This window comes from Lepidothrix coronata, unplaced genomic scaffold (assembly GCF_001604755.1).
Source record: "Lepidothrix coronata isolate B3197 unplaced genomic scaffold, Lepidothrix_coronata-1.0 Scaffold105, whole genome shotgun sequence".
Classification (NCBI taxonomy): Eukaryota; Metazoa; Chordata; class Aves; order Passeriformes; family Pipridae; genus Lepidothrix; species Lepidothrix coronata.
The window spans coordinates 2,140,308-2,160,144 of NW_016690285.1; the positions used below are offsets into that span (position 1 = coordinate 2,140,308).

The window sequence follows — 19,837 nt, forward strand, 5'->3', positions numbered from 1 at the left end:
AAAAAAAAAAAAAGGTTTTAAATCCGATTTGCAGATGTCTCTGGTTTTGTTCGCTGAGAGCTAGTCCAACTCACTGCAGTGCTGTAGAAATGATGCACTCGCAGCCTCCATAACATTGTCCTACCACAGCAGTTTATTGTGGCAGTTTTGGGAAAGGCTGGCAGTGCAGATGATTTCTAAAATTTGTATCCTGTTTTCTGCTGTAAAAATCTGCTTTTACTGCTTCTAACACTGCCAAACTGCAGGGGTTGGGGGCAGGAGTTTCCCTCGCTGCTCTGCTGCAAGATAATGTTTGAAAAATTAGCTTTATTCTTGGAAGTGGTGGCTGAAAACCTCAGCATTTTTGCCTTCCTCCTCTTCCTGGGAACCTTGTTATTCTGTATTTTACTTACAATAAATGTGGTCTTTGAGAAGCTTCATCTCTTCTGAGGTCTGGAAGGGGGATTTTGTTATAGAACCACAAAATCCTGGGATGGTTTGGGTGGGAAGGGACATTAAAGCCCATCCAGTGCCACCCCCTGCCATGGGCAGGGACACCTTCCACCAGCCCAGGTTGCTCCAACCTGGCCTTGGACACTTCCAGAGATCCAGGGGCAGCTTTTCCTAGGCAATGTGGGTTTTCCCTTTACAATTCCCTTCCTGTAACAAAACTGTTCCCGGTGACCAGCGTGGAAATGAATTTTGCTCCCCTGAAACACCAATTCCTGTGCCCTGAAATTCTAAATCAACTGCTGGGAATCTCTTAGCAGGGAGAGCCATTGTGTTGATATTGAGGACAGATGGAAAATGTTGTTAATGAGGACACAGCACAATAATGCTTCGAGAATAATTTTAAAAACTTCATTTAAATCATTCCAGCTCTTCCACCCCACTGGCTCAGATGAGCTGGAATTACAAAGTAATGTAAAATGTAAATCTGCCAGTTGTGATACTGCTGGGTTGGAGAGCTGAGGGGTTCAGAGTCAGCATGGAAAACTGTAATGGGTAAAGGATTCCTTCCTGGAAAGGGTGGTCAGGCCTTGGCAGGGGCTGCCCAGGGAGGTTTGGAGTGCCCATCCCTGGAGGTGTCCCAGGAAGGCCTGGCCGTGGCACTCAGTGCTCTGGGCTGGGGGACAAGGGGGGAATTGGGCACAGGGGGGATCCATGGGCTGGGAGGGCTTTTCCAACCTCAGGGGTCCATGAAAATTGCATTTAATGTTTTCTTTTATAGGCACTTGGAAAATTATCCAGCAGTTGAGTGCTGAGGAGGTGCTTTGGGAGCATGGCCGGGGCAGGACTCCCAGTGCTGGCCTGGAGTGAAGGTTGTGATGGTGAGTGGGAGGTTTGATTACAGTCATTAATTAAATTTTAATTACTGAACACAAATTGCCGCCAGGGTAGAGAGCAGAGAATCCCAGACTGGTTTGAGTTGGAAGGGACCTTAAAGCCCATCCAGTGCCACCCCCTGCCATGGGCAGGGACACCTTCCACCAGCCCAGGTTGCTCCAAGCCCTGTCCAACCTGGCCTTGGACACTTCCAGGGATCCAGGGGCAGCCACAGCTTCTCTGGGCAACCTGTGCCAGGGCCTCCCCACCCTCCCAGCCAGGAATTCCTTCCCAATATCCCATCTCTCCCTGCCTTCTGGCAGTGGGAAGCCGTTCCCTGTGTCCTGTCCCTCCATCCCTTGTCCCCAGTCCCTCTCCAGCTCTCCTGGAGCCCCTTTAGGCCCTGGAAGGGGCTCTCAGCTCTCCCTGGATCCTTCTTTTGTCCAGGGGAACCCACCTGGCTCCAGGGGGACTCCAGCCCTGGGAGAATCAGACATGGAGGCCTCACCCTTCCCTTTCTTTTCCCCAGTTTCCCATTTCAGGCAAGAGCCAGGTTGTGTCTGTGAGTGACTCACTGTCCCTTTACGAGGTCATGGCCAGGTGGTGGCCAAAATGTTTTTTGGCAAGATAAAAATGAGCTTGCTTGTGGTGTTCAGAGATCTAAAACAGCATTATAAATACACTGAGGGAACTGCAAACTCGTGTGCTAATATACCCTAATGTCCACTAAAGCAGTGAGCAGTGGTTGTAACCGGGTGTTGGTTTTGTTTCCCTTGCAGAGGGAATCCCGGGGTGGGTTTTCTCCGTGGCTCTGTGATCCCTCAGCCCTCCCTTCCCCGGTGTTTTCCCGGCTCCGGAGCCCGATCCCAGCAGAGGATGAGGAGGTTCATTTACTGCAAGGTGGTTCTGGCCACGTCCCTGCTGTGGGTGCTGCTGGACGTGTTCCTGCTGCTCTACTTCAGCGAGTGCAACAAGTGCGATGACAAGAAGGAGAGGTCCCTGCTGCCCGCCCTCAGGGGTGAGTGCCACCTCCAGTACCTCGGAAATTAAACATATTTAGTTCCTTTCAGTGTTTGGCTTTGGGGATGTTTGTCTCAATGAGTTTTCAAGTCAAAAAAACACCAGGACTTGAAGTACTTTCTGTGCTGCCTGGGTGGTGTCTCAGCAGCTTCGGTTGTCTTCGTGCGTGGTGGGATGGTTTGGGTTGTGAGGGGCTTAAATGGCCAGTTAGGTCATATATTGAAATGTTACTGGGTTTGTTTCTGTGAAATGTAAAGGTAAAAATAAATATAAAACCGTGAATGTAAAATGGTGAATACAAAAAGTAAATATAAATATGTGAATATAAAGAGTAAATATAAAAACGTGAATATAAATACGTGAATATAAAAAAGTAAATATAAAAAATAAATATAAATACGTGAATATAAAAAGTAAATATAAATACGTGAACATAAAAAGTAAATATAAATACGTGAACATAAAAAGTAAATATAAAAAGGTGAATATAAAGAGTAAATATAAATACGTGAATATAAAGAGTAAATATAAATACGTGAATATAAAGAGTAAATATAAATACGTGAATATAAAGAGTAAATAGAAAAACGTGAATATAAAGAGTAAATATAAGTACGTGAAAATAAAAAGTAAATATAAATACGTGAATATAAAAAGTAAATATAAATACGTGAATATAAAAAAGTAAATATAAAAACGTGAATATAAAAATGTAAATGGAAAAAGTAAATATAAAGTTGTGGATAGAAAAAGTAAATAAAAAATTGTGAATTTAAAAAGGAAATATAAAATTGTGGATATAAAAAAGTAAATAGAAAAACGCAAATATGAAAAGTAAATAGAAAAAGTATATGTAAAAACGTAAATAGAAAAAGTAAATATAGAATGGTGGATATAAAAAGTAAATTAAAAATTGTGAATTTAAAAAGGAAATATAAAATCATGGATATAAAAAGCAAATATAAAAATGTGACTATAAAAAGTGAATATAAAAAGTATATATAAAAATGGAAAAAGAAAAAGTAAATATAAAGTGGTGGATATAAAAAGTAAATAAAAAATTGTGGATATTAAAAAGTAAATATAAAAAGTAAATATAAAACATAAATAGAAAAAATATATATAAAAACGTAAATAGAAAAAGTAAATATAAAAATGTAAATAGAAAAAGTAAACATAAAAATGTGAATAGGAAAAGCAAATATAAAATTGTGAATAGGAAAAGCAAATATAAAATTGTGAATAGGAAAAGCAAATATAAAATTGTGAATAGGAAAAGCAAATATAAAATTGTGAATAGGAAATTGTAAATATAAATATTAAGTAGTCACTGGAAATTTAAAAAACCCGGAATAATTTTTCATTTTGTTTAACAGAGATTTACCAAAATGCCTTCGTTTCTTTCTCCCGGATAAACATTTTGTGTTTGACTTCAGGAGTTAAAAATGTGGTTTAAATTTAAGGAGTTGTTTTAAAGCACCTGCAGACAAAGAACCGTCACCTTTGTGTCACTAATCGTTTATTTATGGGCTCGGAATGGCCCTAATTGAGGGTGTGGATGAGCTGGAAACAGAAAATTAGGGGCGAGATGCGAAAAGAATCTATACAGGAATAGAAATTTAAATTCTTGAGGTAATTTGAAGCCATTTAATTAATAATTAGAGAGGAAGGATTCATTCCCGATTGAGGAATTTGAAGTGGCATCGACTTGGTGACAGAAAACTTGAATTTCAAATTCAAAATGCTGGTTAAACCAAGTGTTTTCTGTTTGGAAAACTGGGGTTTTTGGACAGATTTTGGCAGGTTTTTTCCCAGATTAAGAGTAAAAGATGTAGAGTTTTTATATTTGATATATTTTATATATTATATTTATATATATTATAATATAAAATATTATTTTTATAATATAAAATATAAAATATAATTTTTATAATAGAATATATAAAATATAATTTTAATAATAGAAAATAGAAAATATAATTTTTATAATAGAAAATAGAAAATATTATTTTTAAAGTAGAAAATAGAAAATATTATTTTTAAAGTAGAAAATAGAAAATATAATATTTATAATAGAAAATGTAAAATATTATATAAAATATTAAGCTGGAGGGAAGTAAAATCTTGCCCTCTGAATAATCCTACAAGGAGTGTGGGCCGTGATTGAACCAGTAACTGTAAAGAAAATGTGATTAATTAATTAATTAGTGTGAGCAAAGAGGTGACACTGGGATCTTGAGTGCTGGTCTTTGCAACCTGAATAATTCTGTTTGTGGTGGCAGAGGGTGCTCTGGATTGTAATGAAGTGGTGACAAATATTTAGTGTTATTTTGGTGCCTTTTGTGCAGAAATTAGTAAAAATTATTGAAGTGCTCTCGTGCAGGAAGCTCAGTGTGGGGGGAAATCCACTTATTTAACGTGTTTATGTGTTTTTAAAGATAAAATACCGGTGTTATGGTGGCGGGGAGCAAGCGAAGGAAATATTTGGGTGCTGGAATAAAAGTTTGGGGTTCTGGCCAAGTTTAGGAAAGGAAGCTTTGATTTTTTGGGGGTTTCCATGGGGACATTTGTCCCTCCAGCCCTGTGGGCCCTGCAAATATCCTTAAAATAATAATAATAATAATAATAATAATAATAATAATAATAATAATAATAATAATAATAATAACAACCGTCTAGGAAGCTTTAATAGTGGATATTGCCTGGAGTCCTGGCACCAGTTTGTTGGGAAATCAAATGTAAAGAGTGTTTTGGATGCTGTGGCAACACATCCAGTTGATTTGTGGATTTTCATCCCACAGCTCTTAAATTGAGGGAAAATTGCTGTGGCAGAGTCATTCCCTGAGGGCAAATTTCAATATAATCAATGGATGTTATAATATATATATATATTATAATGTATTTGCATGTTGATAATATGGAGGGGATCACATCCTGGCCCTTGTGGGCTCACTGGTTTGAACCCAGTGAGAAAATTTGGAATATAAGAAAAAAAATATGAAAAGTAAATATAGAAATGTAAACATAAAAAGTAAATAGGAAATGTTGAATAGAAAAAATAAATATGAAAAGCAAATAGAAAAATTTCGAATAGAAAAAATAAATATAAAATGTAAATAGAAAGATTTTGAAGAGAAAAAATAAATACAAAAAGCAAATAGAAAATGTTGAAGAGAAAAAATAAATATTAAAAGCAAATAGCAAATTTTGAATAGAAAAAATAAATATGAAAAGCAAATAGAAAATTTGGAACAGAAAAAATAAATACGAAAAGTAAATAGAAAATTTGGAACAGAAAAAATAAATATGAAAAGCAAATAGAAAATTTGGAATAGAAAAAAGCTCCAGCCAGAAAATGTCCTGTTTTTCCAGCACACACAGGTATTCCTTCCTGGAGCAATATTGTTTCCTAAATTCCCATTAATATTGAGGAAATCTTTTAAACTGACAAGTGCAAAGCACAAGGTTCTTGTTCTAACAAGTGGTTGCAATAAAAAATAATTCAGGTTTGAAGCATGAAAATTCATTTCAGCTTTTTTTAAAATTTTTTTTTATAGCTCATTTCAGCATTATTTTTATATTTTTATATAGTTTTGTACCCGGGCCCAGCGTTCTGAGCTGAGCTGGGCTGTGGGTTTAGGCTCCAGGGGAATTGTTCAGTGGGTGTTTTGAACCTTTGCTCGCTGGCACAGCTGCAGGAATTTTGGGAGGCATCAGCAGGGCTTTTCAGCTGCAGAGGGGGACAGAAAAATTGCACAGTGCTGACAAAATTGAGATTATGTTGCCAGCAATGGGCTCACTTCAGTGCAGAGTGTGGTAGGACTGGCTTTTAAAGCTGGCTGGAAACTTCCAGCTGTCAGATTAGTGGTTGAAATATGATTTTTTCCCCCCTGCTCGGTACGTGGAGGACTTTATAATGATTCTTTTTAGCTTTTTGGTTGATGTTTTGGAATCAATTGTTGTGTGAGAAACTCGTGTGGGTCTGTCCTGAAGGTATGAACAAAATATTGTTAATTTTAGCCAACAGGTCACATTTGAAGGGAGAAGGGCATAAGCAGTTGGGGTTTGTTACTTATTTAATTTTACTTTTTCTCTTGAGCATCCCCCACCCTTGTGTGAGGTAAAATACTGTCACATGGACAATGTTTTTGCATGTTTTATATTAAATTCCTGGATGTTTTTTAATTTAAAAGAGTGCTTTGCTATGCTGCAGCTGGGGAGATTGATATCCTTTATATCTGATTGATATCCTTTATATCCTTCCCTGTTTTACCCCCACACTGAGGGATCAGCACCTGCAGATTGAACACAAGGTTCATTTCACACATCCCATTAATTATTCCTTGTGTATTGGTCCCTTCCCTAATTGCCTGTCTTGCCTTATCTGAAGCTTTTTTCACTCTCAATCTCGGTTTAATTAAAGCATAATACAATTTTGTAGTGTGAAAATCCATCCTTTTGCATTGTATTTCGTGACTTTATTGTCAGGGCTGGACCAAAGCTGGAAATGCTGAAGTGTTTAACTCCTGAATCGCTCCATTCCTGCCCTTACGATTCCAAGATTGCCTTCCCAACGTTTTCTTTCCTTCTCTTCCCTTGTAAACTTTTTGAGATGAAATCAGAGGGTTTTTGGTGCAGCAGGTTCTGTTCTAGACCCAACCTGGTCTGGTGGAAGGTGTTGGGAAGGAAGGGGGTGGGATAAGATGGGCTTTAAGGTCCCTTCCGACCCAAACCATTCCATGATTCCATGACTGTCACAGCCCCTGTTCCCCCTCTGTCTCTGGAGTGAGTTCGTGTCTGTGTTGGGCTGGTTGGAATCTTGAGAGGATCAATCCTGGTGGGAGGCTGTGACAGGAATTTCCTCCCTCCAGCTGCTCATTCCTCAGTCCAGGCCTGTGCAAAAAAAAAGCCACAGGAGTGCTTTGGAAAAGGAATATTTTTGGCTGAGTAGGAGAAAAGTGACTTTTCCCCAGAGCTCTGCAGAAGTGACCCCCCCCCCCAGAGGAGCCTGGGGTGCCCTGTTCTCTCAGCAGCACAGAGGAGTGGCCACTTCAAATCCACAAAAAGTTACCCAAATTCATTTCTTGAAAGGAATCCCAGTATGAACTAGTTTGGCAATTCTGGTGCAAGTGGATAAATTGAGAAATTGTGGAATCCCAGCATGGTTTGGGTTGGGAGGGACGTTCAGGATCATCCCATTCCAAACCCCTGCCATGGGCAGGGACACCTTCCACCAGCCCAGGTTGCTCCAACCTGGCCTTGGACACTTCCAGGGATCCAGGGGCAGCCACAGCTTCTCTGGGAATTCCATTCAGCCCCTTGCCACTCTCCCAGCCAGGAATTCCTTCCCGATATCCCATCTCTCCCTGCCCTCTGGCAGTGGGAAGCCATTCCCTGTGTCCTGTCCCTCCATGCCTTGTCTCCAGTCCCTCTCCAGCTGTTTTGTCCAGGTTTGTCTCATGGAGCTGCTCAGGGGATCAGGTTCTCTGCTTGGGGTGGGTGGTCCTGGCTCCTCTGAGGGCAATAAAATTGTTTGGGGACTGACAAGGAACTGAAATGAAGCCCAAAACCATAAAAGACCCACCAACCACCCCCCAAACCCCAAACCAGGGAGATCTCCATAACCACAGAACCAGGGCACGATTTGGCTTGGAAGGGACCTTACAGCCCATGGGCAGCACATCCTGTGGAATTATCCCAGGGAATTCAGCTGGAGGTGTCCCAGGCACCAAGACAATCCTGCTGAATTACCAGCACAGTGTTCTCTGTGTAACTCTGAGATCTGAAAACCAAATAGAGATTCAGTCAGCAAAGCCTTTTCCCCATTAAGTGATAAGAGCCCTTTGTAATAAAAACTTGTCAGTCTTTCACGGTTTAGGAACAATTGAACCGTGTTAAATTCTCTTGTTTCGGCCTTTATGGAGCTCCAATCTCCCTTCTCTGCTCCTCCAGTGGAAATCAGGAGTTTAAACAGGGCTTTTTGGGGCCTGCTCCTCATGGGCTCAGCACTTTGTTCAACTTCTGACGGTCTTAAAATTTAACTGCGTTGAATTTTTCCAGTTTTAAAACTTCATAAAAATGGCAATTTGCCTCATTTTGCTCCTTGGTGGAAGCTGTGATTCCAGGTGGGATGTGCTGTGACTTTGGCAGGGGCTGGTTTGGTGGTGGATCTGAGTCTCCTGCTCATCCTGAGGGGTTTTTTTTGTCACGTGCTTGAGGTGTTTTTGTGGAGCTTGTTCTGTCAAACCATGGGGACCTGGGTGGTTCTCCCTGCTGGGACACGTGTGGTGTCACTGGGAAATGTTTCTTTCACTGAGTTATGGAATCAGGGAATTGTTGAGGTTGGAAAAGACCTTTCAGATTATTGACTCCAACCCCATGGTCTCCACTGAACCACGCTCCCAGGTGCCACATCCACAGGTGTTTGAACATCTCCAGGGATGGGGACTCCACCTCTGCCCTGGGCAGCCCCTTCCAAGCCTTACAACCCTTCCCATGAAAAACATTCCCCAATATCCAACCCGAACCTGCCCTCCTGTTGGGGCTGATGTCATCCATGGAGAGTTTTGGAGTTGGCTCCGTGAAGGAGAAGCCCACCAGTAGCTCCACTGGGCAAAGCTGGGGTGGGAAGAGGCTTTCGGTGGCTTTTTTTGGGTGTTCTGGCTTCTCAGAGCTCTGGTTCCCTTCGGAGGGGGAAGATGTGGATCCTGGATAAACATTTCAGTCGAGCAGTGAGTTGAATTTCCTCCAGGATCCCGTATCCGGGGTGTCCATTGTGGAGGGATCTGAGCATTCCAGAGGGGTTGGCACTTTAATCCCTAAATGTGACATGACAAGACAATGGAATTGAGAGATGTGCTGTGTAAAAAGCCTTGATGTTTATATATTCTATTTGCTATACTTCAAGAATCCCTTTGTTCTTTCATTTTAAGGGTGCTGGAGGCATTTCTATACATCCCCAAAAAAACCTCCAGAGTGACAATTCTGTTTGGTCAGAATTTTGAATATTCTTTTTTTTTTTCCTTTTGTTTCAGCAGTTCAAGTATTTTTAATTTTTTCACTGTGTGTTGACAATTTCTAGGACTCCTGAGTCTACCTGTAGGTAGAATATTCCTTACAGAAAATGCACAAAGTGGTTTTTTATATGTTAATTGTTACTTTTGGGGGGTTTTGAAGATGATTGTGTTTAAGGAAAGTATTATGCCACTGCTACAATGGGGATTTCTTCAACTGCCTTTAAACTGCTGCTTGTGTCAGCTTTAATTAAATGGTTATTCCTGAAATAATTTTCTTTAGGGAATGTTTGGGACTTTCTGTAGATACAGAAGTTGCTGTGACACTCTGAGGGTGTATTAAAAAAAAAAAAAGATAAAACAAAAAAAACCCTTCAGAGTTGTGAACCACAAATAAGACAAGGCAGAGGATGCAACAGAAATGTGATTTATCTCGTGTTAAATTTTATGGGATGAGGGCAGGATCAGTCTCAGGGAAAAAACCTCCTTCCCCACAAGGAGGTTGTGCCCCTCAAGTTAACTCTGAGCTAAACCTCCCTTGGTTTATTGTTTGTTTGTGCTGCTCCAGGGTACAAGGAATAATGAAAAATAATAAAAATATCCTTTAAATGTTCTAAAATGTCCGAATCCCAGGGTGGTTTGGGTGGGAAGGGACCTTTAAGCCCATCTCATTCCAGCCCCTGCCGTGGGCAGGGACACCAGTGAAGGTGATGAACATGGATCCTTTCAGATGGGAAACTAATCCTGCAAAACCTTAATTACTGGGTATTTTGGAAGATGAACTTGGTCTAGAGATTCACTTAAACTCTTCTGGTTGGCTGTCAGAGGCTGCAGGTTGAAGGTTTATTTCTGAGCTCCTGGGCACACATTTGGAGCCACCAGTGGGGGGTCACCTGCTTGTTTTGGGGGATTTTCAGAGAAATTCATGAGTTGATTCCCCGTCAAAAGTGACAGAACCAGGTGGCATCCTTTAGGAAGGTTTTTCCTTTCCTTTTCCACGGCTGTGGTATAAAAATTCGGACTATAAAAAGCAGTAGGAAGCTGAGAACACAGAGCTGGGAGCTCCAAACTGTCCCTGAGTGCCTGATCCTGCCCCTCCTTGCAGGTCTCCTTGGTACAGTAATTCCCAGCAGCAATTACACTCCATCCTGGCAGCAGGTTTTAACTTGACCTTGCAATATAACAAAGAACTCAGCTGTTAACTCCACTCCCAAATTGCTGCCTTTTCCATGGTTTTATTTCAGGAATGGCCATTGTTTGCAAAAGGCACCTGAGAGTCTCCAGCAAGAGAAGTCCTGATGTCTTTGGTTATCATCACGTTGTCATCAGACCATCGCTGTATTTAAACCTTCACGTTGTTCTTGTGGCAGGAAGGATGTGGAGCTGCTGGAGAGAATCCAGAGGAGGTCCTGGAGATGCTCCCAGGGCTGGAGCCCCTCTGCTCTGGAGCCAGGCTGGGAGAGCTGGGAGGGTTCACCTGGAGAAGAGAAGGATCCAGGGAGAGCTGAGAGCCCCTTGCAGGGCCTGAAGGGGCTCCAGGAGAGCTGGAGAGGGACTGGGGACAAGGCATGGAGGGACAGGACACAGGGAATGGCTTCCCACTGCCAGAGGGCAGGGAGAGATGGGATATTGGGAAGGAATTGCTGGCTGGGAGGGTGGGGAGGCCCTGGCCCAGGTTGAGCAGAGAAGCTGTGGCTGCCCCTGAATCCCTGGAAGTGTCCAAGGCCAGGTTGGATGGGGCTTGGAGCAACCTGGGCTGGTGGAAGGTGTCCCTGCCCATGGCAGGGGTGGGAATGAGCTGATCTTTATCATCCCTTCCCACCCAAACCATTCCACGATTTTGGGATTTACGAATGGGATTAAACTTATTTTTTTTCCCCAGAAAGAAAGGCAGCCACATGTGTGGTGTGCATGGCTGCAGCTGGGAAGGACTGGGATCCAGGGAACACCATTCCAGTTTGCATTTTGCTGTTCCCCTGGCTTGGGTCGAGCACTGCAAGAGGAGCTGTGAGAATCTGGTAAATTAGGGAGCAGTTTAAGGAATGCTTGGGAATCTTCCTGGCTCTTGTGAGGAGGAAAATGCTACCCTCCTGATGAAACAAATATCTAAATTAATTTGAATTTAATTGACAACTTCTGTGTTTTATTGCTATTCTGAAACCTTCCAGCCCCAGTGTCCACGGCTCTGTCGTGCTGTGGGAGGAATTTGAGCCTGTTAGTGCGTGATTTCTATATCCCTGTGTGGAATTCCCTGGATATCACAGCTCCAGGCAGTATTTCAGCCCTTGTGTTGCAAATGCTTGTTCTTAAATGTGTTCTTTTCGGGGACCAGGAGTAATGACTCTCCTTGCTGTGTGGCAGTTCCTTGCAGCTGCACTTTGTGGAGATGATACCTTCAAATTTCTTTAATTTAAAGTCTTTTAATCTTTAGCCCTGGTGCCATAATGATGATGAGAACACATCCATTAATTTAGTTAATGCTTTCCCAAATTGCCAATTCTCTCATCCGTGGCAGCCTCGTGGAGCTGCTGTGGAGCAGAGGAGACGTCCCACCCCCACAGCACCTCTCCCAGGAACAAACAGATTTATGGAGCCTCCCAGCACAGGCGTCTGGTTGCCCACAGACCTTGAGCTGGGCTGGGAAGAGGTTTTACTGAGCTTTAAAATCCCAGAATTATTGGGGTTGGAAAAGGCCTCTAGGATCATACAGTCCCCTCTGTGCCCGATGCCCCCCTTGTCCCCCAGCCCAGAGCACTGAGTGCCACGGCCAGGCCTTCCTGGGACACCTCCAGGGCTGGGCACTCCAAACCTCCCTGGGCAGCCCCTGCCAAGGCCTCACCACCCTTTCCATGAGAAATTCCTCCTCATGTCCAACCTGACCCTCCCCTGCTGCAGTTTTTCCCCCTTTCCTCCCCCTTCTCCCCTTTCCTTTTTTCCCCCCCCATTTTTTTCCGTTTCTCTCTTCTTTTTCCTTTTTTTCTTCCCAGTGCATTTCCAGGATGGAATCTGTGTTGCTTTACTCCCCCTGTCACTCCTGTCCCTTGGTTGGTGTGTGTAGCTGGGAAATCAGGTGTTAGGTGGGCCAGTGCTGGGGTGTGACTGTTGTGGAAAGGATGAGATGTCCTTTGTTTCCCTGGGATTGCTCTGGCTGGGGGGCTTGAGGGGCTGTGTATGCCCTGGGGCTGATGGTTCCCTTTGGGTGCAAACAGGAAAACCTGAAGGATTTAAAGTTCCAACGTTGTGCAGAGCTGGCTGTGCCCAGAGCACTGAGTGCCTTGGGCACCTCCAGGGCTGGGCACTCCAAACCTCCCTGGGCAGCCCCTTCCAAGGCCTGACCACCCTTTCCAGGAGAAATTCCTCCTGATGTCCAACCTGAGCCTCCCCTGGCACAGCCTGAGGCCGTTCCCTCTCCTCCTGTCCCTTGTTCCCTGAGAGCAGAGCCCGACTCCCCCCGGCTCCCCCCTTCTGTCAGGGAGTTGCAGAGCCAGAAGGTCCCCCCTGAGCCTCCTTTTCTCCAGGCTGAGCCCCCCCAGCTCCCTCAGCCCCTCCTGCTGCTCCAGCCCCTTCCCAGCTCCTTCTCTTCCCTGCCCCAGCCCTGGAGGTGTGACAGGCACTGCCCTGGGGCTGTGACACGCTGGTTTTCCTACAAAAACATAAGAGCTGCTGCATTTTTTGGATGAGAAGGTGCCTCCTTTCAGATCTTCTCTCAGAAGCACCAGCCACTATCCCTTAAAAAAATTTCCCATCCCTCCCAAAAGGTGGTTTTTTGGAACCCTGCAGCTCAGTTTATTCTCTCACTCCAGACCTCCTTGCACCTCTTCTTCAGCTGTTCTGCCTCGAGGCTACTGGGAGCAGAGGCAGCGTGGGCTGGGCTGTCTCCAGACAACATGTGTACCAGAAATGCTAAAAATGTCTTATTTCTGGCAGAAGTTACGAGTGCTGATGCTTTAGTATTGAAAAGCAACTCTTTTTGTGGAATCCTGGCACTCTTGTGTTGAGAAACACTGTGAAGTAAATGATCTATTTAATGATGTTTATGACAACTTTACAGGATTTATCGCTGCTGTATAATTAAAACTAGAATTCTTTATGTTCTGGATTAAGATGAGGCCGTGTGGAGTTCTGAGCAGCAGAGATTCATCAGGGAAATGGCAAATCGATCCTTGACTTTATTGGATTCTGTGTGGAGTTTATGGCAACAAATTATTGGGGAAGGAATTGTTGATGGTGAAGGTGGGGAGGCCCTGGCACAGGTTGCCCAGAGAAGCTGTGGCTGCTCCTGAATCCCTGGAAGTGTCCAAGGCCAGGTTGGACAGGGCTTGGAGCAACCTGGGCTGGTGGAAGGTGTCCCTGCCCATGGCAGGGGGTGGCACTGGGTGGGCTTTAATGTCCCTTCCCACCCAAACCAGTCCGGGATCCTGGGAAATCCATAAATTCCTAGCAAAGCAAACAAGGCTGTTTTACTTTGCAGGCAAACTCTTCTTCTGGGCTGATTTGTCATGGTTTTGAAACCAAAGTAGTCCCTGCAAGGAGCTGTACACTTTGTACCCCCTGTGCAATTCCAGGGGGAGCTGCACACACTTCCCACTTTTCCAAGGAGACATCTCCCTTAATTCCATGCACTAGTTGCACCAGGGAGCAGTGATTCAGCACTCCTCCTCTTTAAAGTGCTGAAGGGAATTGCAAATATTTTGGAAGAGTGCCTGTTTTTATTATTTAAAAGCAAATCCATCCACCAGAACCAGCTTTACTGCAAGGCCAGGGCCAAGCAGCTCCTCTCCTGCTGCCCATCCCGGAGCACACGGGAGCAGGGAGCCGACTCCAGGGGTGCCCACGAGGAATGGAAATGCTGTTTTTCCAGCTTTCTGCCTGCAGCCATTTTTCATCATCTGTCAGCACCGATGGAGCTCCTTTGGAAATGCAAACAACCCCTCCCAAGGGCTCGGTGCAAGCTCCGGGTCTGCGGGGCAGTGGGGAATAGAGAGCACGGAATTCGAGATAAAAAGAGGGGAAAAAAAAGCCGGGCTCGATAGGTTTCAAAGCCTTCAATTTGTTTAACAATTCAGCACAGGCACTGCCCGGGGGCTGCTGCCCAAACACTCCCGGCAACGCCGGGCAGATCCAAGGATTTACGGTCCTTGCTGGGTTTTTGTTGCTTTTTCACCCCAAATGTTCGTTTTTCTCCCTTATCCTTCTCCTGCAGGAGCTGCCCTTTGGTCGTGAGCTGGGAATAACCCTGATAACCCTGCACATGGAATGGGGCACAGAGGGCAGGGCTGGGGGTCCATCCCTGTGCATCCCATCCCTGTGCATCCCTTAGCCAGGATGGGAACACCCTGGGAACCTGGGGCGGTCAGAAAGTCATTCCACACTCACTCATGGATTTTATCCTTCCCCTGGATCAGGAGCAGCACCTGGATGTGCTGCAACAGCAAGGAATTCCTCACTTCTGCTGTGATTACAGCAAAGATGGAACTGCTTTGGGATAGACCTGGAATCTTAACGGGGGGACTCCAGGGACTGTTGTATCCAGTAGGATTCCCTTGGGATGAGGGGCTTGGGGGTTAACATGGGTTGGAGTTGGGAGCATCCCTCTTTCCATGTCTGAGCAGAGCTGCTGATCCCTCTCACCTGGAGCTGGGACTGGAATTTGTGACTGCACTGCTACTTAATGTCATGTAAAAAAAATTATGTATATATATATATATATAAATATTAAATAATTAACTTGTTATTTATTAATACAATCAACATAAGTATATAAAATTCTATATAACATTAATAGAATAATATTAAAATTTATTTTATGAAAATTTATTAAAATGTATTTATTTTAACAAACCAGACAGAATTTTATCTCAGAGAATTCATCTCACAGCCCAAACCATTTGGAAGTGCCACTGGGAGGGAATATTATAATTATTTCTGCACATGGGATTTTTCCTTTCTTTCCCTCTACTGTTCCCTAAAAAGGCAGGATGTATCTTGTTTATTTTCCTGTGCTTATATGAGATGATACTGTGGTTTTCCTTAAAATTCAAAATACAAATATTTCCCCAAAATAATCTCTAATAAGATGTAAAAGACCCTCTGTAGGGTTGGAATATTATAATTTCCTCTCTGTCACTGAAGATTGTTTAATTCTTTACCAGGATGGGCTTGTGCTGTTACATGCCTGGGAATTAAAACTGAATAAAAACCGGAAGGAATTGGTTAAAATTCGATTAATATACATGTTCTTCAGGTATTTCCAGGGTCCATAGAAGTGATTTCCAAACGTTTTCTGTCTGCAGGTTCTCACAGCACAGCTTCTGGTGCTGGGCTCTGCCATCCTGCTGGAAATCTCTTGGGAACTGTCATTTATTGTTGTTGTGATTACGGCCAAGAGCTGCAGGTGAACAGATCTGGGGGGTTTAATCATCTCAGAGTAAAACCAGATGTTGGATCTGGAGGGAGAGAAAACCTCCCAGTGGAGCAGGGAAAATGTGTGTTTTTATTGGTTTTTAGCATTCCTTGTTGAACACCAAACCCCGCCGGATAAATCCGACACCGCCCAGCTGGAAGTGGCTTTTTGCTGTTTGTGTTGCAGCCGTTATTTCCCGGAACCAGGAAGGGCCAGGAGAGATGGGAAAGGCTGTGCTCATTCCCAAGGACGAGCAGGAGAAGATGAAGGAGCTGTTTAAGATCAACCAGTTCAACCTGATGGCCAGTGACCTGATCGCCCTGAACCGCAGCCTGCCCGACGTGCGGCTGGACGGGTGAGTCTGAGGGCATGGAATGGGCTGGGAGGGAAGGGACAGTGGGAATCATCCCATTCCAACCCCCTGCCATGGGCAGGGACACCTTCCACCAGCCCAGATTATTCCAAGCCCCATCCAACCTGGCCTTGGACACTTCCAGGGATCCAGGGGCAGCCACAGCTTCTCTGCCCAACCTGTGCCAGGGCCTCCCCACCCTCACAGCCAGGAATTCCTTCCCAATATCCCACCTATCCCTGCCCTCTGGCAGTGGGAACATATATCTGTGAACATATATTTTTTTCTCAGCTTCTCCTCCTTCTCCTCCTTCTCCTCCTTCTCCTCCTTCTCCTCCTTCTCCTCCTTCTCCTCCTTCTCCTTCTTTCTCTTTCTCTTCCCAAACCTTCCCAACCTTCCCTTCCCAAACCTTCCCTTCTTTTCTCTTCCCAAACCTTCCTTTCCCAAACCTTCCCTTCCTTCCCCTTCCCAAACCTTCCCTTCTCCCTTCCCGTGTCCTGTCCCTCCATCCCTTGTCCCCAGTCCCTCTCCAGCCCTCCTGGAGCCCCTTTAGGCTCTGAGCTCTCCCTGGAACCTTCACTTCTCCATAACAAAACACCCTCTTGTGCCTCTTATCACCTGGAATAATTTAAATATTTTGATCTTCAGGGAGAACTTTATTCCCGAGGCTTTGAAAAGATAAAAACATCAATGTCTGCTTTACAAATTTCCAGAGCTCTGCTGTCAGCCGTTAAAAATTGACATTTTACAGCTGATAAAGAGAAAATGCTGCCAATGCCAAAATCTACCTGCAGGATGTGGCTTTCCTTTCCTTTTGTCCATAAACATTTTCTGGAACATCTATCAAGGATTTTTGCAATGATTGAAAAACTGAAGGGGGCTTGGAGGGTTTTTTATTTTGATTTTTAATTTTAGTACCTTATAATTTGTGAGGGAAGCCTGAAGTTTGTGTGTGGTGACTTGGGGGCTGTGGCAGAGCTTGAGGGGGAGTTTCCCCAGGTCCACTGAATTATTTTCAGTGGAATTTGCAGAGGAAATCTTTTGCATAACAGGATATTTTCCAGATTTTCCAGAGAATATCCAACTGGAATTTCGTGTGTGGAGCATTGTCCAAACTTCCTGCTTTTGGAAGTAGATTTTTAGAGGTGGGATTTTTTTCCTTACAGAACTGTTATAGAAACCTTGTGTTTATTGGATTTGATCTTCTTCCAGTTCATTTTTTGCCCTGTTTTCCTTTTTTCCCTTTTTCTGTAAATCCCCTGATCTGATTTATAGGTACAGCAGTTTATAACCAATAAAAATTGTGATAAATAAAAGCAAAATTGATCACTTATACACAGGTGATCAAGTCTTGTAAAATGTCCCATTACTTTGGCTTTTTGAACTGAATTGTCACTTGGCTCAAGTCTTGCTTATTAAGCTTTGATTGAAATGAAATCCTTCAGGTTCCCATGAGATTTTAAATGAAATTAATGCTTTTTTGCCTGGATTTTATTCCCAAATGCCCGCAAAGAACAGAAGGAGAACGGGAATATTCACCTCAGTGACTGGTTGTGCTCAGCTGGAGGGAGAAGGGCTGTTTAACACTGAGGGAAATGTGTCTAAATGCATTTTCCTGATGAAAAGAAGTTTTGTCTTCTCTGGTGAAAGGACAGAAAGCATTGAGAAAAATAATTTCCCCATTTTCCTCCTCAGACAGAAGCTTTCTGTACATCCTCTGTCTTTAGGGAGTATCAAATTGTTCCAAAAGCCAATTTATAATGGTTTGCTCTTAAGGAAGAATATGATTTTATGGTTTAATATGTTTAGTGTGTGACAGAGAGACTGATTTTTATTGACACGGGCACAGAGGGCCCAGGTTTGCACTGGCTGTGATTTTCCCTTTATCAATGCAGGGTTTGGGATGGTTTTTTGTGGCAAAAGAAGGTGAGGAGAAGGAAATAAAATAAAAAAAAAAATGCTCCTGCTGGACGTGTCTGGTGGGGAATTTGTGATGAGCTGTGCAGGTGTGGGTGCTGCTGTGTCAGGGGGGATCCTGAGCTGGGGGAGGGAGGGATGTGACCCAGGGGTGAGGGTGATAATTCAGATGGGTGTTATTGGGGTGTGAAGGTGAAAAATCAGATGGGTGTTATTGGGGTGTGAAGGTGAAAAATCAGATGGGTGTTATCGAGGTGGAAATGGGTTCAGTTTGTGTCTGGTTGTGGTGCAGCTGCACCAAATGCAGCAGAAAACTCGAGGCCAGAGGGATCTGGAGTGATCTGGAAGGTGGGGTCAAGTAACAAGTGACAGGAAAGTGTTTCAGCCCTGGAATACTCAGCCTGTGGAATGACCTCCCCAGGGAAGTGGTGGATTCTACCCCAGGTTGCTCCAAGCCTCATCCAGCCTGCCCTTGGACAATTCCAGGGATCCAGGGGCAGTCACAGCTTCTTTGAGAATTCCATCCTGTTCCCTCCCCACCCTCCCAGCCAACAATTCCTTCCCAATATCCCATCTAACCCTGCCCTTGTCAGTTTAAAGCCATTCCCTGTGTCCTGTCCCTCCATCCCTTGTCCCCAGTCCCTCTCCAGCTCTCTTGGAGCCCCTTTAGGCCCTGGAAGGGGCTCTCAGCTCTCCCTGGATCCTTCTCTTGTCCAGGTGAACCCCCCAGCTCTCCCAGTCTGGCTCCAGAGTCAGTGAGAGTTTGCTCTGGTTTGTGTGGGAAGGAGTTCCCCCCTGAGGGCACCCCAAAATCCCCCTCCCAGGAGCTGTCTGGGAGCAATGTGGCTCCAGGGCTGGTATTTCAATGCCATCTCCTGAGTGTGATCTCACACAAACAGTTTATTTTGCCTCCCATTACGTCCAGAGTTGTCTCCCAAAGAATGTCCCCTGACTGCCTGAGTCCTGTTGGGAATGGCCAGCTTGAAGATTTTAATCAATGCCAGCTCTGATTTGAAGTAACTATTGATTAAACCTTAAACCAGTTTAATTCAACAGAGAAATGCTTAATTCTATTTCCAAGTATTTTCTGCAGCAGGGGAAGAAATCCATCTTCAATCTTTTCTGGCTGAGTAAGGTTGCAAGTGCTTGTCTCCAAATTGCTAGACCGTTATAATTGGATTTTCTTACTGAAATGTAGGTTGAAAGTAGCTCCTGTGTGAGTATTTGTGCTTAGGAGCATCCACTTCTGAGCAGAAATGTGATTTTTTAGAGAGGAATCATGGCTTGAATGTGGTGCTACAGTTTAGTGGTGGATTCTGTGAAGCAAAACCCTTGAGAGGTGGTCCCAGGGTGGGGGGAAAGGCTCAGGAAGGAGCAGTTCAGGACTGGCAACCAAGGTCTGTGAGAATTTCCTGGGTGAAACATCCATGAAAATCCTCCCGTGCCCCAAATCCCTGCTCAGGGCAGGAAGCCTTGCCCAGATTTTTTAGGTGAGACCAGTATTTGCTGTTCCTGCAATTCAGCCCAGATAGAGGAGTGTAAATGGGTTTATTTTGTGGCATTCATGTCTAATCCATTTGTCCTGTGGGATGCACTTCAGGAAAACACGTGGGATTGACACATTTAAGGGAGCCCAGTGTTATCTCAGCTCTGCTTTTCCTCAGCAGCTCATCCCAGGCCAGTCCCTGTGTCCCCCCAGGCTGCTCCAGCCCCTCTGGAGCGGAGTCCTTCCCACCCCAGGATTCATTGGGAATTGCAAGGGGCGGGGCTGCCTCAAAAATTGGAAATATTCCCTGTATGAGATCATGTTTTAACAGGGCCTGGAGG

At 44.2% G+C, this 19,837-nt stretch overlaps 1 protein-coding gene across 3 annotated transcripts in view; it reads left to right on the top strand.

The window, feature by feature from the left end:
* The window catches only part of GALNT13 (polypeptide N-acetylgalactosaminyltransferase 13), a 66,242-nt gene that overhangs the window by 7,506 nt on the left and 38,899 nt on the right, over positions 1 to 19,837 (top strand). For 2 of the 3 annotated variants that reach the window (XM_017823815.1, XM_017823813.1), the window contains exons 2-4: positions 1,211 to 1,310; positions 2,085 to 2,323; positions 15,928 to 16,096. In XM_017823815.1, coding sequence (XP_017679304.1) covers positions 2,182 to 2,323; positions 15,928 to 16,096 — 311 coding nt within the window. In that variant the 5' untranslated portion in view covers positions 1,211 to 1,310; positions 2,085 to 2,181. Of the gene's footprint in view, positions 1 to 1,210; positions 1,311 to 2,084; positions 2,324 to 11,197; positions 11,357 to 15,927; positions 16,097 to 19,837 lie in introns of those variants that run through there. The other variant, XM_017823814.1, reaches the window with a different exon arrangement.